At 43.8% G+C, this 20,669-nt stretch overlaps 1 protein-coding gene across 2 annotated transcripts; it reads left to right on the top strand.

Annotated features, from left to right (window-relative positions):
• Positions 1 to 912: 912 nt before the first annotated feature.
• Positions 913 to 20,219, top strand: LOC135289093 (mucosa-associated lymphoid tissue lymphoma translocation protein 1-like). 2 transcript variants are annotated; one of them, XM_064402443.1, is made up of 18 exons: positions 913 to 1,064; positions 1,868 to 2,034; positions 4,467 to 4,588; positions 4,987 to 5,137; positions 5,260 to 5,438; positions 5,685 to 5,781; positions 6,463 to 6,495; positions 7,570 to 7,596; positions 8,159 to 8,212; positions 8,679 to 8,711; positions 9,533 to 9,736; positions 12,780 to 12,957; positions 14,096 to 14,170; positions 14,556 to 14,683; positions 16,334 to 16,483; positions 17,186 to 17,343; positions 17,539 to 17,664; positions 18,400 to 20,219. In XM_064402443.1, exons 1-18 carry the CDS (start codon positions 913 to 915, stop codon positions 18,862 to 18,864), a joined length of 2,499 nt encoding a protein of 832 aa, XP_064258513.1. In that variant the 3' UTR covers positions 18,865 to 20,219. The 2 variants fall into 2 exon arrangements, with proteins under 2 accessions (XP_064258513.1, XP_064258514.1); XM_064402444.1 differs by lacking the exon at positions 8,159 to 8,212.
• Positions 20,220 to 20,669: the final 450 nt, after the last annotated feature.

Raw genomic sequence — 20,669 nt, 5'->3', positions numbered from 1 at the left:
TGGTCCCTCAGGGCTGGGCCCCTCACGGCTCGGTCCCTCAGGGCTGGGCCCCTCAGGGCTGGGTCCCCTCAGGGCTGGGTCCCTCAGGGCTGGTCCCTCAGGGCTGGTCCCCTCAGGGCTGGGTCCCTCAGGGGTGGGTCTCTCAGGGCTGGTCCCTCAGGGCTGGGCCCCTCACGGCTCGGTCCCTCAGGGCTGGGCCCCTCAGGGCTGGGTCCCCTCAGGGCTGGGCCCCCTCAGGGCTGGGTCCCTCAGGGCCGGGCCCCCTCAGGGCCGGGTCCCTCAGGGCTGGGCCCCTCAGGGCTGGGCCCCCTCAGGGCTGGGTCCCTCAGGGCTGGGTCCCTCGGGGTGGGCCCCTCAGGGCTGGGTCTCTCAGGGCTGGGCCCCTCAGGGCTGGGTCCCCTCAGGGCTGGGCCCCCTCAGGGCTGGGTCCCTCAGGGCTGGGTCCCTCGGGGTGGGCCCCTCAGGGCTGGGTCTCTCAGGGCTGGTCCCTCAGGGCTGGGTCCCCTCAGGGCTGGGTCTCTCAGGGCTGGTCCCTCAGGGCTGGGCCCCCTCAGGGCTGGGCCCCCTCAGGGCTGGGCCCCTCAGGGCTGGTCCCTCAGGGCTGGGCCCCCTCAGGGCTGGGTCTCTCAGGGCTGGGTCCCCTCAGGGCTGGGTCCCCTCAGGGCTGGTCCCTCAGGGCTGGTCCCCTCAGGGCTGGGCCCCTCAAGGCCTGGCCCCCTCAGGGCTGGGCCCCCTCAGGGCTGGGCCCCCTCAGGGCTGGTCCCTCAGGGCTGGTCCCCTCAGGGCTGGGTCCCCCTCAGGGCTGGTCCCCTCAGGGCGCGGTGCACGCGCTCCCCTCAGCCGCACCCCGCTCGCCGCCCCGTCCCGCGCGGCGCTTCCTTCCGGGCGGCAGCACCGCCGCGGCGGGCAGCCATGGAGCGCGGCGCGGCGGGGCCGCTGCCCCTCAGCCGCCTGGCCGGGCCGCTGCTCCGAAGGCTCAGCGAGCTGCTGGACCGCGCGGCGCCCGGCAAGGGCTGGCGGGAGCTGGCGCAGCGAGCGGGGAGCCGCGGCACGGTGCGGCTGAGGTGAGCGCGGGCGGCGGCGGGGCGCGGGCAGCGGCGGCGGGGCGCGGCCCAGCGGTGCGTGTTTATCTCTCTAATCCCGTAAAACACTGAAAGTCCGCTTGATAAGTGAAGGCATCACCGCGTACTGAAGGTATCTCCCCCCCAGGTTTGCGTGGCACTGTGATTTAAGGAAGGAAACGTTGATGAACCTTTTTAGTGGAAATACGTAACCTTGTATTCTCTTTCGGAAGCTGTCATTATTTCTTTATTTGTGTTGATTGAATCCGCTGTGATTGAACGTGCGTGATGACAACGACGCCAAAGTGGAAACGATAAAGTTCAGACACAGTTAACTACACTGCGCAGTCGGTGTGTTAGGCTGGCCTCCAGCAGTCACTTGTTTACAACAACTTTAAAATCAGTCTTCCTGTACTTTGAAGTTAAGAGTCTGACTCACTCTCTACGGCTTCTGAATTAGGCTCATGGAAATGAAAGGTGCTGTACTACTTTTTCTGCTGACACTTTAAAAGTGAAAATTAGAAGGTTTCTTAATACATTTGCTGAGAATTGTGAGGTATATGCATCTCTTTTACCATCTAGCTCACTAATAGTAGTTTTTGTCTGTGGAGGTGTCACCGAATAACCTCTGAACTCCTGAAACTTGAAGGAAATGCTAGAAAAAAATGTCCAAATCAACTAGGAATTTCCCATCTCTATTTTTAAAAGTCTTTTTATTTATCTACAAGTGATTGTTTACCCAGGTCCTTTCTGAGGAAAAGGTATTGAGAAGGTCTGTGTCGTGTCTTTCTCACATTATTCCGTAGCCCGCTGGACTTGGAGCAGTGTTCCCTCCAGGTGCTGGAGCCGGAAGGCAGTCCCAGCTGGAGTCTCCTGAAGCTGCTGGGGGATCGGGGCTGCACTGTGGTGGAACTGGCAGAGTCCTTGCAGGCCCTGGAGCACACAGAGGCTCTCCGGTGTCTCAGCCATTCAGGTCAGTTCTGGGCTGTGCTTTCACTGCAGCCCTGAATTTTAGACTGGGAACACTCACGGTTCTACTCAAGCACTCTACAGTAACCAAAAACATCTTCAGTGCTTGAATTCTGGTAGCTGGGATCCAGATGATAACCAAGGTTATTGCCTGATCTGATTCTGAGGTTAAATGTGAGCCAAGCCTTCATGCAGTGTTATTGCAGACTTGCACTTGGCTGCCTAGGTGTGCTGGGTGTTGTCATTCTGTCTGCTGGCTGGGGTTTGGTCTCCCTGTGCCTCTGGGAGATGCTTATGGACCTGAGATGGACAGACAGGTAGTGCTGCCAGCACTGGGGTCTGGAGGTGTCAGTAAGTAACTTATCCCAAGTGAAGGGGAAGGGTCCAGTTAGGGTGGTTCCAGTACGTGCTGGATTTGGTCCGGCTTGCTAACTGAACAGATTAATTTAGGATAGAACTAGATTATTTTCTACTAACACATGGATTTGATCACCCTTGTGGATCCTTTGTAGCTCAGCGTATTCTGTGATTCGGTGTGGTTGTTCACAAAGTCTAGGAAGTGGGGCAGCACGAGGAGATACACAAGTAGGACCATGTAGATCAAGTGCTACTTGCTGTAGTACAGAACCAGAGCCCTCTGTCTTAGGTCCTTCTTCGTCAGGATGGGGTGAAATTCAACCTCCTGGGAAATGAAAAATCTTCTCTTTGAATGGGAAGTGGAAATGAGTCCTGCAGGCTCCTTACCATGGTGATGCTGTCCGGTTCTTTGGACAGTGTGTGAAAAGAAGCCATGGGCTGAGAACCATTGTTAGGACAATCTTGGGATTTTTCAAGTGTATTGTAGCAATGCTTTTCACTCTTCCATCAAGTGTTTCCCAGTGTGTCAGCTCAGGATATAACAATTGGATTGTAGGTTAGATTATGAATACTGAATTTGCATGGTTTCAAAGCCTGGTAACCACAGATGTCACTTTGCCATATTCAAAGGTAACACTTATGCTCTGCATTTGCCAAGTAAAATGGAAGAAGTATTTATGTGTCTTTGTAATCAATCACAAAATTAAGCTGGAAGGTTTTTCTTTTCCAACCATTAAATTCCATGGTATGTACAGGAAGTGACTGTGTGGTGCTGAATAAACCGCAGGAAAATAAATGAAACTGTGAAGAAATTATGGATCAGATTTCTTAGTGTTTGGAATGCTTCTGATGAGTGCAAAATGCTTATCTTGCAGTGGATTTTTCTGCTCTATGTTCTTAAGAGCTGTTTGTGATGCAAATTGGGAGACATTTAAAAAAAAAAAAAAAAGTGAAAGTTTTGGAAAGAGCAAGCCTTAATTTTTCTGTAATTTAAATTGAAATAGTATAATTGCTTTTTCTGTTGGTTCATGTTAGAGGATTGTGATGCTTAAAAACTACTTAACACAGTTTAACTGCAGAAAGCAGCAGAGGAAGTGCTAAATGAGGAACTGAGGTAGTGATCTCCAGTGCTAGGTGTAGAAGGAATTGATTTTGGAGTAAGAAAGGCAGGGAATTTCAGTGCTGCAGCTTTTTTGGAGTAGCTGCCGGTATGTTCCACTCTTTCAGAGAAATGCTGTGTGTGGAGGCAGCTGATAGAACTCACTGTCCTGCCAGGCAAGGCTATGTGATTTCCCAGCCATGTGCTCTCTGTTTCAGCCTGTTGTCTCCAAGGGTTCTGGTCTAGTTGTACCATCCAGAGCAAAGAATGCTTCAAATCATGATTTTTAAACTTTCTGTTCTCCTTCTGATGACCTTGGGTATACCAGTGGATTTGGTTTTGAGACCATCCTGTAACAAGATCTGGAATGGTTTAGGTTAAGAAAATAACTGCATCATATCGGAGTGGTGTCAGAGTTGCTCTCCTGGCAGTTAAGATTTGAAGTAGAAAATTTTACCTTGCAGAAAACCTCACCCTTGTGTTCTGCAGGAGTCAGAGGCATAAAGCTGAAACCAAAGATTCAGTTCATAAGAGTGCTTAAGGAATAGCAGGAAAATGTGCTCTGTTGGACTTGATCTCTGACTGCTTTGATTCCCTCAGGCTGGGCCTTAATCTGAACAGTTCAAAGAAACTGTTGGGAGTGAGCAAACATTTAAAACTGAGAGTATACTTCCAAAAAGGGATCCATGATACCATGAGACATATTATTTCTTCTAAAATTAAAATACCTGAATGATATACTTTAAATCTTTTATGAGCTCCATTGAGTACTGATCCATTTTGTGTAGTGGAAGACAATTTTGAATCTCCTAAAGTAATACAACTAATTGGAACTGTGTGTATACACAGTACAAACAAATTATTTTCAAGTATATTTAATGACAGAAATGTTCTGTGCTCCAAGGGCAATTTAAATGCAAATATAAATTATGGACTTGTATTTCTTCATAACTTTCCTACGTGTAAATTCTGTCTTAAAGGTGTAAAGATTGTTGTACAGCCAGACTCTCAAGCAGTGCTCTCTGGTCAGGTCGTCAAGTTGTGCTGCTGGGCAACAGGACACCCATTTGTGCAATACCAGTGGTTCAAGCAGGAAAGAGAGGTAAGAGTTCATAGAGAATGCAGTGTTTTTAAACAGTGAAAATAACACAATGATTTTGGATCATCCTTTTTTTAAGACTCTTATTCACAATGAGAGAAGATTGCTTTATATACTCATAAAACTCCTAAAGTTTAAGAAATGCTGGATGATCCTGCGAATGTGCTAAAACAAAACTGTGATTCCTTGTGTTCACACCACTTCATTCCTGGGGGCTGTGAATGTGGAATGGGGCAGAAAGGAAGCTGTATGTTCAGTTGTGTCAGCCTACCAGTAAGTTTCGAGTAAGTGAAGGAGTTGAGGATGGTGTTAAGGACTTGGGATTAAATATTATAATGCTTGATCCTGGTTAAGATTAAACCAATTAAAACTGAAGTATTTTTGGTTCACCTGTGATGCAGGTTCCCCACGGTAATTCTCCAGAACTGGTTCTGAGTCCAGTGACTGTAAAGGATTCTGGCTTTTACATCTGCCGAGTGAACAGTGAATCTTCTTTCACGTTCAGTCGGTGGGCACGCCTTGAAGTTTGTGAGCTTCAGGATCCGCCCCACGGTGAGTGGCAAAAACACCTTCTGAAAGTGCCTTCCTGCTTCCTCAAGGCGCTTGGGTCCCTATTGCTGTGCTTAGGTTGTCTCACACTTCCTTTCCTTTTTACTTGCTTTTCCTTTTATAAGGGCTCTTAAGAGGTTTGCCTGAAAACAAGTTGTGCATTTGTAATCAGCCTCAGCCACAAAACCTGACAGTGGGGGATGCTTTGGTACTGGAATGTGGAGCTGTTGGAAACCCAATTCCTCATTACCAATGGTTCAGAAATGGATTTCCTTTGGCAAATGGGAGCAAAAGTGTCTACACGGTAAGTTACTGCAATGGGCCACACTTGGGAGCTAATGTTGACCACCTTGAGCTTACCACAGAAGGTTCCCTTGAAGAAAATAATTTCTCCAGAACCTTGGTAACTTCTGATGAAGTGCTCACTTGAAGTGCTGCTTTTAGTTTTTTTTACTCTTTCTTGCCTGTGGTGCTTAGATGCAAGGCTTAAATACCTGATGCAGGTATTTTTTGGAGGTCTGTTGGGATGATTGTGATGATGGTTGCATAGGTAACTTATGTGGATGTGGGACATCAAGGAACATACTGGTGTCACGTATTCAATGACCGAGAGGATGAAGACAGCAAGAAAGTAGAAGTCATTATAGGTAAGGAGTTCTTCTACTTCATACAGATCAGCTCCTTTGTCCATTTCTTCCACATCACTCAAATTTATTTTTGAAGCTTTCAGTATTAAGACAAGCACATGCCTTCTATATTTTTAGTTTATCCATTTGTTAAAACACCTGCGCTTGCATCCAGCAAATGGCATTTTAGAGTTTTGGGTTTTTATGGTAACCAGCACAGAATTGCTGTCCCTTTTTGGCCCTGCCAGCATGTATGTGGCTTGTTAACAGATTGCTAGCTGATTTATGATTTTTGACAACTAAAAACCACTTTAACCCTTGCTGGGGATATGAACTCTGGTACATGGAGTCCTTCGGCAATCAGGAGAGGTGAGATTGTTCATTTCAAGTAGAATGAATGAACACATTTCAGTGCATGTGTATTTGTAGTGAACTGAAGAGGAGCAGATCTGTTTGCATAGCTTCCAGATTTATCTGGCAATACTACTGTGTAACTTCCTAACCTAAGAAATACCCTGGTTTAGTACTCCTGAGTTTCAGGAATCATTACTGTACAGTGTTATGGCCAATGCAAATTTACACTGCTGTAAAGTGAGCCACATTGCAGAGCAGCTTGACAGTGCCCTTTGTCTTCCACCTTGTGTGCTAACTCTCATAACTGAGAGCTCATCTTCCAATTTTTTCCCCTCCTTAAAACACAAGGAAGGAAAGCTATGGCAGTGGAGTGCACCGAAGGTAATGTAAACCTCTAATTGTGCATCAGTTTTGAAAATCGGTGGTGGGAATGACAGGTTGTTGAGTGTGTTGCTGAAAGGCATGTGTGGATTAAGAGCTTGGGTTTAAAACACTGATGAATGATGCAACAGTCATTCTACCTGTGCTTCTCTCTTCATTGCCTGGACACCATGATCTAGATCACACAGGGGAAAAAACAGGCTGCTTCCTTCTTTTGTGGTGCTCAAGTGATCTGGAGATTTCTTTGGTGGGCGCAGGAGGCAACATCCTAGCAAGAAAATCTGGAGATATTCAGGTACCGGGGTGATCTTAGAAAGCTGGCTAGAGCTAGTTCCAGTGTCAGCCCCATGTCTGCAGAAGTGTTTCTAGCAACGTCCCAAGGATGATTTCTGTTCTCCTTGGCACTGTTGCAGTAGGGAGAAGTGTATTGTGACCCTTAATGTTGGTGCCATCCCTCCCTCGACCGCCGAGCATCTCAGAGGCTGCAGTGTCTGCAGCACGGGGGATCGCGTGCAATGGTGCCACGCTGCTCTGAGGCAGCACTGCTGCTCCAGAGATGTTCCTTTTCTTTTCCCTGCTTTCCAGTGTTCTCACAAGAAAGAGATGAATCCCCTGGTAGCTTAGGATGTTTGAAGATTGTGTCTGAAGTCTTTCTGAATACACACGGCTTCCCAAAATCAGATTTTTTGCTCAGGATGTTGCTTTTTTAGCAGCCCTTCAAGCATCTGTTCTTCAGTAGGATGATTCTAATACCTTGTTCCTTTTTCCTTCAACCTACTTGCATGCCTGTGAGACTGAGGTGTCCTAACTGCCCCCTCCTTTGTTTTTGCATCTACTGTACTGCAATGCTATATCTAGCACAGCTTAACGTATTGCTATAGGATTTTCTCTTCTCTGTCTGGAATAAGCACAAAAAGTTTGATTTGCAAAAACGCAAAGTCAAAAGTATTTTAGAAAGGTAGTTCGTTTTCTGTGTTGAGCTTTGTTTAATAATGGCATGACACATTTTTACTAATAAAATGGGGGTTCTCCTTCTTGTTTAAACTATTATTTTATTGGTGTTTTTCTTCACAGAAGATTTAAGTGATCTTCAGGAATCAGGTAAGTGATAAATTTTGAAAAACTTTAACTTGGCATCTTTATTTTATGTTACAAATCACTGAAAGCTTGGTGGGTTGCAGTATGAACTTTACAGTATTTGGATGTACCTGTAACTGAGAATTGAATAGGAGCTGGTATCACCTTAAGAGCAGCCCAGCTTTCTAGTTCCAGGAGATTTAACTTGAAGGATATAGAGAATCATAGGGATGCTGTTTGTAAAATAACCCAAGGCTGCACATATACTTACATAGATACAAAGGGAATTATCTTTCTTGTCTGGGGTTTCCTGGGACTCTCGGTTTTAGCACATTGCTGCTTTCTCAGATAATTACGGTGAAAAAGATGTGAGGTGTCTGGCTATCATTCATGATATGTTGAATGGCATATTTCTTCCAGTCACGTTGGAGACAGCCAATGTGATTTGAAGCCTGTTAGGTGGTTATTGTAGAAGTGTTGCTCCAGAGGGGATTATCCTTGATACAGTTTTTCCAAAACCTCAACTCCCAAAGATAATTTCCTGGGTTAGATAGCAAATATGTTTTTTTTTTTTTTTTTTGCCTAGCCTCAGTTTCAACCACTGAAGGGCTTCTCTGTCATACTGTGTCATGTTATCTAGGTGAGCCACTTTGGCATGCTGCTTGCTGTTTCTCTTGGCACAGCATTGGCTTTGCCACCCCTCTGTGAAGTGCAGAATAAAATAATTTTCACATTCAGATGGGAATCCCTGCTAAGCATCCCCCACCTTGCATGTCTGCATTTTGTTTGGAGACGATGAACTGGTCACTGAAAATGCCAATGTGCAGTTTGTGAGATTCAGCATCTATTCTTCCTTAACCTATAGAATTAGCTATTCACATCCTGTCAGGTTGTTTGCTGGAAGAGGGTGAAGGAAATAATCTAAACAAAAATAACAATATCAACAAAACACCCCCACACCCTACCAGAACAAAAAGAGGACTTTTTCTTGCATTAAACTAGCAAAGTGCTAGAGAAAGCAGTGCTACTGGACTGTGGCTGTGGGGAAGATGCAGTTCATTTCCTGTTGTCACTGACACTCTGCTCTTTTCTTCTATTTCGAACAGAGCCACAAGAAGAATCAAGTCACAGACCTGTGGGTAAGTAGTTTTGTACTGAAATGACTGTATGTATTTGACATCTAGGATGCAGACTTTGCTGCTCCTGAGTATTGCTGCTACTGACACTGCCAGTGCAAGACCCATGGAGCAAATAGGGAGCTCCAGGGAGGGAGATCTGTGGATATTTGTGTAGTCCTTTTAGTATGCTTGTTTGCCCTTTCAGGAGTAAAGTGTGCTGAGGGCACCGGTGTTTTTAATGACCCTGTGAAGCGTTTGCAGCTTCTCATCTGTTTCAGTTTACTGCTTCAGATGCCTGTGGCCAGGCCTTAGCCAGTGTGTTACTCCATTCCTTTGAACACTTGGAGCCAGTGGTATTGGGATGATGTGATAGAAAGGATTGCTATTCTGTCTGCTAAGGAAATACTGTCCTTGCAGCTCTCCCTGTTCTATCATGTGGATGCTTTGATACTGAGCTGAAGCTCATAAAGAGATGGATAGCACATGTGATATGAAGTTTATAAATCACATTCTTAAATTTGCACTGTAGACTTGAGTGGTCAGGCATGTTGTCCTGTTGATACTTAACCAGATGGAAAGGCTGCTGGCCTCTGTCAGAATTTTATGACTCAGATTCATTAGTGTGAGGGGAAGTGGAAGTGTTCCCCTCTCATGTGGGTGAGTTTTTTTTCTTCAGGCTGAAAAGAGAGTTGAGCTGTATTGTTGATGTGGGGTGACTTGTAAAATCAGATAAAATATTGTGCCTGAAGTGAGATTTCACTTTGGAAAACTTTAAATTTAAAGGTGTTGAATCCATGCAATATATAAATATGACTTTTTTTTTTCTCTGTGTGTCTTGGCAGCCACAGACAAGGTGGCTCTGTTAATAGGAAACATGAGCTACTGGAATCATCCCCAGCTCAAGGCTCCAATGGTAGATGTCTATGAATTGACCAGTTTGCTAAGGCAGCTGGATTTCAAAGTTGTGTCTTTGCTGGATCTTACTGAGTCTGAGATGCGAAATGCAGTGGATGAATTTTTACTTCTCCTGGATGAAGGAGTTTATGGTAAGGATACAGAAATCCCTTCTGAAGTAGGTCCATTTTGTATGCATCAAGTACCAACATCTGATATTTGCCTCGGCTAAACAACCTTCAGGGTAAATATGATGTATGTAGAACAGGAAGAAAAAGTTGAAGGCACCCACCAGCATATCCTCTGACTTTGGTTAAAATGTTATTCTTCCTTCACTTTTAGAACAGATCAGATGTTTGAACTTCATTCTTTAACCACACCTAAAACTGCAGTGCAGGCTTTTATTATGTTTGATAGTATTGATAGTACTTTGCTTGCCTAGATTTGATTTTGGGGCACAAAGTACAAGACAGAAGTGGGGGAGAGCATGATGGAATTTATGCATGGAGCAAAAGCCTTGCATGGAAAAGGCCAAGAGTGATCTGGTTTAGAGTGTAAGAAAAGTTCTTATTTCTGCTGACTGCCATTATTTTGTCATTTTTCTAAGATTGTATTTGCTAAGATTGTACAGAAAACTCCAAAAATTATTTAGGACAGAGAGCAAAATGTTTTCCCAGGTCCCTATTTATTGGATTGCAGAATTCCTGTAGTAAAAATCCATTTGAGAAAACATTATTTGATCCCTTTTCAGAACACAAGGTCAGCTTATTTCTTAGCATGACTTTTTTTTACGAATGTGTTACTTGATGCTCTCTCTGTACAGAACTGCCTGCTCTGACATTTGGGCATTTATATCTGAGCCAAAACCTGCCTGACACGAAGCCTCGGTCTGGCAGGAGCATGAGGCTTTTGAGAGCAGTTTGCTTTTATTATTCCCTGGGAAATAGATGGGCTTATCTATTTGGGTGAGCTTTGAGATTTTTGCACCTTCTCAATTTTTCTCCCTAATTGTGGACATGAATGTAGCAAATAAAGTACTGAAAGGCTTTAATTAATTTCTCAGCAGCACCATATGAAAGTTCTTACATGGCATATTTTTGCAGTTGTACTTTTCCAGCCAGTTGATACAAAAGGTAAGCAGAACAGTTTTCGGTGGTGTTTGGCAACAACTACTTCTGTTTAAATGATTACTTTGTTCTTTCTGCATAGTGGCTATGAATGGCTTAAAGCCTATAAAAGGTGCTGTCAGTGCACAAATAGGTAACAATTTATTGCCTTTTCTAGTGGGCATAGTTTCAAATAGAAGAGGCATAATGACTACTGCTGTTTAGTCCCTGCTGCATATAAACCTGATGCTTACTAGGTTGTGTAATTCTGGCTTACTGCCAGGAAAGTGGCATTTCAGATGCTGGTCCTTAAGAGCAGGAGTAGTAAACAAAGTGATGATGATTGTCTCCTCTGCTGTCTTAGTCTGTGCTGTTCTAAATGTAGGTTGCAATTAACATTGTATTCCACACAGGGTAAAACCCTGTATTCCACACAGGGTAAGACCCACGTGTTTGAAAGGCTAAAAATATTTAGGCTGCTTTCTTCTTAAATGAGAGGGACTGAGAGAGGGAGGGAGGGAGGGAGGGAGATATCAGTTCAATGCTGACGTCTCTGAGGAACTTGAGCCTACTTAAAATTGTTGTGTGCAAGTCTCTGTTGAGGCCCTCCAAATATGTTTACTCCACTTACCCCAGGTATGCGCAGATTTATTTCTGATCTTGAGCTCAGCGTATTAACTGTTGCAGGTACTTGGCACATAGCACAGTCATCTGCCAAGGATAGAAAAGCAATGTAGTCAGTCAGTCCAATTACTTACAGAATATATGGTCAGATACATAGAATCTCAAATATAACCCTGATTTAGGTCCAGATCCAAGCTCTGGAAATCATATTAAGACTTTCCTTTTAATCTAGGGCCTGACACAAGGTTATGCAGTTGCACTTCATACCATTTTTAGCTCTCTTGAAGCTCACCAGGCTCAGGTAGCTGTCATATTTTCATTTCTTGTAGCTGTGTGTACTGAAAAGGTGAAAGCATCTAGCATGCCCACCTCCATGGGCTAGTATGTTAGGGTGAGGCTTATTTTGGGTTTTGTCTGAATCTGCCAGTGTAGTAGTGACTTAAATTTTAGTAAGAATAACAACATAAGAATATGGTATCTCTAGTCAGCATAAATTGTCAGATTTCTGTTGACTTTTATTCAGCTGAGCACTATATTCTAATTGCAGATCTGACCCACAGACTGCTTTGACTAGACAAATAAAAATTCTTTTTAGAAGATGGAATTTGCATCATTAAGGAAAACCAGCACTGGGAATAGACAATAGAAAAATTCAGTTAAATCATACAAGCCTCTGGTAACTGCATTTTATGGCAGTAGAGATTACTGATTCTAAGATCATCTAATATTCATGCAAATTTAAATGACTAATATTGGACATTTTCATTCATATAAGGAAAATCTAAGTCCTAGCTTGCAGTTCCCTTTCTCAGGGTTGAGAACAACTTTCTTGTTTTATTGAAGATTTTAAATCTTAAAATGTTGTAGACTGTTGTGCAGTGACACATGAAGGACATGATGGCAGGATAATAATTTCTGGCTAGGTAAGCATGAGAAGAGTTTGTTTAGTAGACCCAGAAGAGTCATGAGTCTGTAACTAGGAGATATAGCTGCAATCAACTGAACATGAGCTGTTGGTAGATGGTAATGGGCATGTGCTCTGGAGTCCTACCAAACTCTTCAGCATTATTTTTTTTCTGTCTATAAGCTGCAGACTTAGTGCTGCTCAGAGCTTTGTAATTGCACATGTGGAGAAGATGTTTGACGGTTGGCACATTTCCTTGTTCCTCTCTGTGAGTTACACATCACACATAACAGGCTGTCTCTGTTAGAGGTCATAGCTATTAGAGCATTTTAAGTGTATTCAACTTGGTGTGTTTATGCAAATATCTAACCGATTCTATTGCATGTGTGATTTTTGTGCTTCTTTTAATTTATTGTGTTGTTGTATTGTGGAGTTGATGTTATTGTGGCTTGAAGTGGCTTCAGTGAACTCCCTGGCCCGCAGTCAGCGCTGGTTTTGACCCGCTACAATGGACAGAAGTCTCTGATGCACTGCTCACTATCACACCTGTTTTGAACTCAGGTTTGTTATACTATGCTGGCCATGGCTACGAAAACTATGGGAACAGTTTCATGGTTCCTGTGGATGCCCCGAATCCCTACCGCTCAGCAAACTGCCTGTGCGTGCAGAACATCCTGCGGCTGATGCAGGAGAAGCAGACGGGACTCAACGTGTTCCTGCTGGATATGTGTCGCAAAAGGTATCCTGCATTCCCGGCTGCAGCTCTCTGGGCTCTGAACAGAAAGCTGGGCCTCCTGCCAAAGAGAAGTCTTCAGGCTGAAAATTCACTGTAGTGCAAAGTTCATGGTTCTGAGAATTCACAGCCTGCACCTGAGTGCTTTTAGCATCAGTAGGATTCACCCACAGACTTCTGCCCATGGCCTTGGATAGAGATGTGAACCTGGTGGTTAGACTTTGTTCCCATGGGTACATTCCTACCTCCTGATTTCAATGACATTTATTTCTTTTTTGCTGTTGTTTTTTAGAAGTTATAAACAGACTGATCAGATTAAAGTTAAATTTGGCATCTTAAAGAAGAAACGGGACCCTTTCCCCTGAGATCATTATCCATCCTCTTCATTACAGGGAGGAAGGAGAAGCCCTGTGATCAAAGCCCTGTTAACTTAGCAGAAGGGCTCAAGTGAAGTGCTTATTTTAGAATTCCTGAGAGCCATGGACTTTGCTTCTATACTGAGGACCTTGTGTCTTTATTTAGAGGTTAAAAACCAACTGATTTATGGGATTTTTCTACACAAAGTACTGTGTTCTTTCCATGTTGAGAAACTACTGTGATCAATTAAACTTGCACTTGAAATCAGCTCTTCAGTCAGCACTTTTGGCAGTTGGTCTCTGAGGAATGTTTCATAACACAAAGTTGCTGGCACTTCAGTATCTGTGCAGCCTCCAAACTTCCCTGCCAATGAAGTGCCCATGACCCAATCGGCTTCTCAGTCTGCTGTCCAAATAGAAAATCCATTGTACTAACAGCACCATGTTTGGTGAGGAAAAGAAAAATTTTAAAAAAACATGCCATTTTTAAAGTAACCTCAAATGGGTGGATATCAGAATTGTGTTTTGCAGAGAATGCAGCCAAACTCTCCTGGCTACTAGAGCATGCCCTTCTCTGGGTAATGTGTGGTGCCTCTGTCTTTACACTGCCCTCAGGCAGAGTGTTGATGGTGCTGACTTTTGGATATGAGCAGTCAGGATTCATTACAGACTTGGGGGAGTGAAACAAATTACTGGTTCTGAACTCCCTCTGTTTTGTGTTTTGATTTTGTTGCCATTATGAGTTCTCAAATTGCTGTTTTACTTTCTCATGTTTCCATTTATTACAGAAATGAATATGATGACACAATTCTTATCTTGGATGCTCTGAAGGTTACGGCCAACATTGTTTTTGGATATGCAACGTAAGGAAGTTATTCTTCTGTGTCGCCGAAATGAGTGATACTGTATAGCTGATCTTTTTCAGAACTGTGCTGTGGGCCAGTAACCTTGGTCACTTTTCAAGTGCAAAAACTGCTGAACAGAAGTAGTCAGGAGCTTTGCTAAAGTTGTCAATAATACATTTAAGCTCCTCATGTGAGCAGTTTGATGAACAGGTCTAGTCTGTGATGTCATTTTAAGAGAAACTTCCATCAGCTGCTTGCAAGGGAACATGAAGAGCAGGTTGGCCTTGGACACAACCTAGTTTTCAAATTGTAGGGTTTCTTTCCCCATTCCCAGTATACATTTACTCTTAATCCTGCAGGTTTTTCAGTGTTTTTTCCTTGTCCAATGCTGATGATGTCACAGGTGCCAAGGAGCAGAAGCTTATGAAATTCAGCAGCTGGGGCTGGCCAATGGAATCTTCATGAAGTTCCTGAAGGACCGTTTGTTAGAAGACAAGAAGGTCACTGTTCTGCTCGATGAGGTTGCAGAAGGTGAACTCCAGCTTACTGCACTAACAGTCTCCTCAGTCTGCCTTACTGCAAACAACTTTGCTTCCATGTCTTTCCTCTCATGGTGAATGTGTTACACTCATTAAATCTCTTTCTTGTTGTGTTTTGTCCAAATAGCAGGTGCTACTGGACAGCATATTAACAACATTACTGATACTCAGCTTGTTTAATATTGTTCAGTTTTATACTTTCCTCTTCAGTGAACCTTATTTGTTCTAAGTATCTTTCTGCATGGAGCTTTGAATTGTCCATCCACAAAACAGCTCTTCTGTCCTGTGGTGCCAGCTGCTTGTGGTAGTCTAGTCGTTTGCATATTCATTTAAACAATTAACATAATCCTACTTGCCTCAGAGTGCTGTAGCAATGATAATGATTTGTTCTCTAAGTGCAGTAAAAAGGGCAGTGCACTGTGTTAATTTGCCTGGTTCGGTGATTGTATTTTTGATGTTTTTGATGGGAGAAACACTAAAGTAAAAAGTGTGGAGGGAAAGCATACTGCTTCTGTGCAAACGCAGAACAGTGTCAGACTGTTCTGGTGTGTGTAGGTGCATCAGCCCAGCTCTGCCCTGGGTTCAGCAGCCTGGGGCAGCTGCAGGTCACAGAGCTTTATGTTCTGTTCAAGAGGGCAGGGAAAGACTGACTTGTCAGGCAGCATGACAAGGACTGCTGTGAGTGTTCCCAGGTGTTGGGTGTCAGGGAGTATGCAGGTTTGTGCAGGCAGTGCCAGAGGAATGTTCCCATTGAGTGTTCCATGGAAACAGCCCCCATGGAAAAGTCTGCAGCCTGCTGCTCCATGGCTGTTGCTGTGCCTGTGCCACAAGAGTGCAGTGCTGGCTCATGGTCAGCTTGGTGGCCACTAGGTCTCCAAGCAGGTCCTTCCTTGCAGAGGTCCTTCCCTGCAGATCCCCAGTGAGTCAGGGCCCTTTGTGGGCCTCTGCAAGGGATTATTCCCGCTTGGGAGCAGAACTTGGTGTTCCCTGTTACTGGACTTCATGACATTCCTCTCTGCTCAATTCCACAGCCTGTCCAGGACACTCTAAGGAGCAGTACAGTCTTGTGGGGTATCAGCCACTCCTCTCAGTTTTTAATCAGCTGCAAACTTTCCAAGTTTTATTCTCTGTCCTGACATGTGGGTCATTAGTCATGCTGTTAAATAATCAATATTGGGCCCTTGTATCTAAAACTAAAATACTCCCCTTGCCCCCAGTTCTTTAGAATAATCTCCTCCAACAGAATTACTCACATTCTTGAAATTAGCCCCTGTAATTAAGAACTTACCCAGTCAGAGCTGTGATGCTGCTTGGACTGGTCCTGAGGAACAGGGGACGATGTTAGCCAGGCTGCATGCAACCCCTCGGGCTCTGCAGGGCTGCTTCGGCCTTCAGGGAAGGAGGAGCTGAGCAAGGAGTACCTGTAAAACTGCAAGGAGTACCTGTAAAACTGCAAGGAGTACCTGTAAAACTGCAAGGAGTACCTGTAAAACTGCAAGGAGTACCTGTAAAACTGCAGCTCTTGATGGATGTGCTGGCTCTGGCATAACCACAGTAACCACACGTTGCAGGAAGGTACTTAATTCACTTGGAATTGCAGCAGCATTGATTTTGAAAGAACCTCTCTGCATCTTGTTTTTAGATATGGGCAAGTGTCCCCTTACCAAAGGCAAGCAAGCCCTGGAGATCCGCAGCAGCTTGTCAGAGAAAAGGGCATTAACTGATCCTGTTCAACAAAGCACATCTTCTGCAGAGTCCCTGGCACGGAACCTGCAGTGGGCCAAAGCTCATGGTACTGTACAGTCTGCCTTTAGATCCTGATGGGAGAAGGGAGGGCTTGTACTACTGAATGGAAATGGAAGAAATTCAAGGCTATAGCTACATTTTCATTACTATGTTCAGCTGGAAGTTTTTGAGTTGGGGTTTACCCCTGCATGAGATAGTAATGAACAGGGTGACATGTAAAATTCATGTATGTTCAGTATATTTAAGACCACTCAGACACTGGAGGGGAGACTTAGGGGTTGTCTGTCTTCTGGGCCAGTCTCCCAGTACTGCTTGTCTAGCAGAGACATTGGTAAGATGTCATTGATCTAGTTCTAACGTCATCACCTAAAATAGCCAGGTGAACTGTATGCTAAATGTGCATGATGAAAAGAAGTTTTCAATGCAGACAACTAAGAAAAATAAAATAAGACTGAAATGAGTTCCAGGCTTCCTAGCCTTTTAAGGAGGCCAGTGGGGTTTAAGACATGTTTTTACATTTTTTCACCTAAACCTGTTGGAGTACATCTTCAAATTTCTTTGAAAGTTGGGGCAGAGGGTCAGGGATGGCATTTCTAAGACCATTCGTCATATAGGAAGACTCTCTCAGGGATGCAGAAGTTTATTTGTGATCCCAAGCACTTAATTCTTGTTTGTTAAAGGATTGAAAAAGAAAAATGCATATGCCAAATTTATATTTAGACTGTAACAATGTGTTATTTCTTGGCAGAGCTTCCAGAAAGTATGGCCCTTGAGTTCCAGTGTGGTGTTCAGATTCAGTTGGGGTTTGCAGCCGAGTTCTCCAATGTCATGATAATCTATACACAAATAGTTAAGAAGCCCCCTGAAATCACAGCTTGCAGAGCCCACATCACAGACTTCCCACTTGTAAGTGCTTCCTGCTGCTGTTTTATTATCTTGCTCCACTGAAGTTGAAAATTTTCTGCTCCACCCATATCAAGTTGCATCTTGTATAATAAAATGGGTCTAAAATGCTGCAACTTCTCAAACTGAAAGAAGTACTATTTTATGATCTACAAATTCTATATATTCAATTAAGATCTCTTTTTTTTCTTGCAACAGGACTTGGATGTAGATCCTAAAGAGGCCAATAAAGGAACTCCTGAGGAAACTGGAAGCTATTTAGTATCAAAGGATCTTCCCAAACACTGCCTCTACACCAGGCTGAGTTCACTGCAAAAACTAAAGGTTAGTATGTACTGTTCATTACAAGTTTGCCCAGATAATTGACACTGTTAATGTTGCTTTGCAGTTCTGTTGAGGCAGCTGTGTATTGTTAGTGTAGTAAGTTCTTTGGAGGGGAAGAATGGATAATGACACAGTCCAGTGACTTTAATTTCAGCTGAAAAGTAAAAGGCAGGGAGTTGATGCATATGCAATCCTGAAACCGGTGTGCAAGGCCCTTTTTATTTTTCAGTCCCATGCTGAACTTGGCCAAGATGGTTGTTTTTGTGCAGATCACCTATTGCATGCTCTGAGGGTATTCCTATGCTTTTTAGGAGGAACATGACCTGAAGCAGAGCTGCCTCTTACAAAGTCATTAGTAGGAGATGCAAGTGTTGTGTATCATCTGCCTGTGCTCCTGGGCACACAGTTTTTGAAAGGTTCTCTTCAGCAGACTGGGGCACAGCTAAGTGTCCCTGTATCTTTGTGTCATGAACATCTGTGCCAGACACAGCCTGGCATCTCCTCTTCAGTGCTTTTGGCAGTTGAGGTAACACAAGTGCTTCTGGAAATACAGACTGTTCAGTGAACAAGGAGTGACCAAAAGAGGACCTCAGGAAACAAGGCCTGCCCATTGTGTGTCTCTAGCTCCTGAAGAGGTCACTCTGCTTCTCCAGGAGACTGGAGCCTCCCTAAGGGTTTCCTGTCGTGTTTATTTGGAGAGGAAGTATAACTTTTTCTCTCTTTCTGCTTTTACAGGAACATTTAATCTTCACCGTTTGCTTGCACTATGAGTATTCAGGAATAGAAGATACAATGGATGAAAGAAAGGAGATTAATGTTGGGAAGCCCCTTATTGCTAAATTAGGGCTTCACCCTGGATTCAAAACCAAGAACTGTCTCCAGACATGTTGCATGCCTGGTTATCCTTTTCATAATCCAGTAGAATTTAGTCCAGAGGCAGCTGAATACTACATCCCTAGTCATTGCCAACCCAATTCCTCACCAGGTGTTTACCATCCAAACTGTACTTGCTCAAACAGCATCACACAACCAGAGGCATGTTCCTGCAGTGGAACTTCCAGGATCTCGGCTTCAAGACACGAAGTACAGCATTACTCACCCACTGTGGAAAAGCATAATGTACCAGTAGAGACCACTGATGATACTGTTGAACTGGAATTCTTGCTCTCTGACAGCCTTAGCTTCTCTGAACAGCAATAGCTGGGATGTGTTTGGACTAGACCAGAGTGGCATCCTTGAGCAGAGGGGCTTCCACACTGCTTCTCCATCTTCTGGAGTTTGGAGACTTCCAGACAAGGCCCTGCAGGGAGGGCCTAGAGTAAGTGCTGGGAATGAGGTTGTGATGGAAATTTTTCGTATCTTAAGAGACAAAACTGGACCAACAGATTTAGGAATGAAAAATGCATTCTTTCTATTTTTTTCACCTACTATTGTTGTTTGGTACAGAGAAAAATCTGAAGTGCTCAAAGTTTCCTATTCTGTTCTTTGGCCATCGTGTGTTAGGGTTGGTCACTGACGCTCCAGTGCCTCGGATGTAGCCAAAAAGCAGCTCTGACTGCATTCTCCTCTCTGACTGCCAGATGTCCAGCATCTGGCAGCATCTGAGAGGGATAAGAACTGTGCAAGGAACCCAGAACCTGGAGAGCCAACAAATTGGCATCACTTTTGTTTTTAAGAGAACTACAGATTATCAGAGGGTGCAAAGTCATGGAATCATACTGTGGTAGATTGATTCTATTTTGATTTTTTTTTCTTTTACATAACACTTAAGATTTTTGCTGATCTGATACCTGATTTTTCCTGTTCTGGAGGAACACTAACTGGAAAGATGAGGACAAGTGCCTGCTCAGCAAGCAAGGTATTGTATGGTCAGTCTCACAGACATGCTGAGGGCTAAAACAAGAATCACAAGAAGAGTCATGTTTTATTAGGTCATTCAAAGTCTTGATGCCTTGAAAATGCAAAAAATATCGGGGTGTAAGGAAACTAAAATCAAAGGGAGTTTTCAGGCAGGGGTAGTAGCCTCTCCTGTACAACTGGTAATGTTGAGAGGAAGAATTGCTTTAATTAAGATCCTCATCATGAAAACAAGATCAGTGAATGTTATTGAAGCGGACAAGCCAGTTTCAATCTCCAGTGGAGAGTGCTGTGATCTGGTGGCCTGGCAATGTCCTGGTGTGGCCATAAAACTTTTGAGATTGGAATGTTAATGCTTCTTTAACTAAATCTGGTGATCTTCAGGTTGCTCAGCGCTGAAAGGTGGATATAGGTACATGGATATAGCTGTTTCCAGGACGACAGCCATGCTTGAAGTAATCTGTACATGAGCTTGGATTTCTGTTTTCCTTCTGCAGGGTGTTAAATAGCACCATACCTATTAATGAATGACATGGACCTGCATTAACTATTCTGTGCAGTTGACTTCTAAATCAGATTATAGCTTGAGACAAGGTGTAGGAGTGTACTACTTAGCTAATACTTTGTCAGTTTCCTAATATGTATAAAAGCTTATTCTTTTTTCTTACTGTGTAATAAATTGTTTGTCCACAAAATTATGTACTACGTGCATATGTAGTTGCTACATTCTTCTATGCCTTCCAGCCTTAAAAAGCCCAAGATTTTATTGAAACAAAACATGGAAGGAAAGAATTTCCTTAACAGAAAAGAAGGGAAATCTGAATCATGAGCTTCAGCTCAAGATATATAGATCTGGGCCTGGGCTGATAGCCTTGCTCCTCAAAGCTAAACCCCTGCCTCTCGAGAGGTGCAAAGGCATTTGATCTTCAACAGGTATCCTTGGAAATATTTGTATATGCATGTAAGTACTTCTGCGTGTGTGAATTGATTTAAATCCTCTGTGGGAAGTATAGCATAGATATTGCCATCTTAGATCTGGAATTCAGTTCCTGCTGCGTTCATAGGAATTCATTTCACAGATGTTAAATAGTCAGCAGTTAGGTGGTGCCAAATTCTTCAGGCGTAAACCCCTGCCCAGGTCTGAACCC

The sequence above is a fragment of the Passer domesticus genome, chromosome W (genome assembly GCF_036417665.1).
Source record: "Passer domesticus isolate bPasDom1 chromosome W, bPasDom1.hap1, whole genome shotgun sequence".
NCBI lineage: Eukaryota > Metazoa > Chordata > Aves > Passeriformes > Passeridae > Passer > Passer domesticus.
Note: the sequence above shows the minus strand (reverse complement) of the source record. Positions and strands in the feature narration are given on the sequence as shown.

Coding starts and splice junctions, on each gene's coding strand:
- LOC135289093 (XM_064402443.1), top strand. CDS start 913: ATGGAGCGCGGCGCGGCGGGGCCGCTGCCCCTCAGCCGCCTGGCCGGG. Junction 8,213..8,678: donor TACTGTGTCATGTTATCTAG/GTGAGCCACTTT, acceptor TATTTCGAACAG/AGCCACAAGAAGAATCAAGT. Junction 17,344..17,538: donor ACATCACAGACTTCCCACTT/GTAAGTGCTTCC, acceptor TTCTTGCAACAG/GACTTGGATGTAGATCCTAA.